This window comes from Perkinsus marinus (assembly GCF_000006405.1).
Source record: "Perkinsus marinus ATCC 50983 genomic scaffold scf_1104296956420, whole genome shotgun sequence".
Taxonomy (NCBI): domain Eukaryota; phylum Perkinsozoa; order Perkinsida; family Perkinsidae; genus Perkinsus; species Perkinsus marinus.
The window spans coordinates 1-906 of NW_003207504.1; the positions used below are offsets into that span (position 1 = coordinate 1).

Sequence of the window (906 nt, forward strand, 5' to 3'; positions counted from 1 at the left end):
TGGCTTGAGTTGTCACAACCACAGTGCCAGGAGGTACTCCGCATCCACCAGAAGTACCCATACGGATCCACTTCACGGAGTCTACGATACCAGCGCGGTCACAAAGCTTAGCAAGTTCATTGAGGAGGATGTGGATTGAAGGACCACCCATCCCGTGGGAGACGGAGACAACAGGTCCAACCTTATACATGCTGTAGCGCTCTGTCTTACCTAGACGTTCAACTACGGGTTTGGGCATTCCTTTAGAGACTAATGCATTTCCCATAGCTTCGGCGAAGTACTCGGCTCTCTGGGCTGACCCCATGAGTACAAAGAATTTAACATTACCGAAGGTAGCATGTAGATCCATGTCTGTGTCCAAGCCGAGATGATAGAAGACGTCTGTTTTTAGTCCTCTAGAGTAAGCGGCCATTCTACTGGAAGTAGATGATTCGGGAGACCTCGGGGTCTCCCCGGCTTGAGTGCCAGTTTTGTCCACACGAGGTTCCCCAGACATTGAAGTGATGGTCTGGAAAAGAAGCTGAGCAGGGAAAGTACGCAACCAGTTGCGAATTGAGAAAAGTCTCCGAAACACGAGCACTGGTCAAGTGTAGTCAGCTCGATCGTTTCGCGGTCGGGTCGAATGTAACACTTGACACCATGAGCAACTATCGAATGGAAGAGAACCAGGCACTATACACATACAGGATGATCGGGAATGAAAGGTCCACCCCTCGAAGTTTCTTAACGCATATGAATATCTTATGAACTCGGATACCATTTTGAAGATCTTGGCTAGCTCTCTCCAATGGTAGTTAAATGGAATTTAGACTCTGCCCACTCGACAAGTTATGACGATATGTATGACGAGAGCCGTGAATAGGGAGAAGTGCTGGCAGATTCCAACTCTGCAGTGTGTGATTCAAC

General features: G+C 48.5%; 1 protein-coding gene across 1 annotated transcript; it reads right to left on the reverse strand.

Annotated features, from left to right (window-relative positions):
* Positions 1 to 22: 22 nt before the first annotated feature.
* On the reverse strand, positions 23 to 496 carry Pmar_PMAR012796 (uridine phosphorylase, putative; the record flags this gene model as incomplete). The annotated part of the gene is made up of 1 exon (XM_002775167.1): positions 23 to 496. A coding segment is annotated over one exon (474 nt), but the record flags the coding sequence as incomplete, so codon positions are not given.
* Positions 497 to 906: the final 410 nt, after the last annotated feature.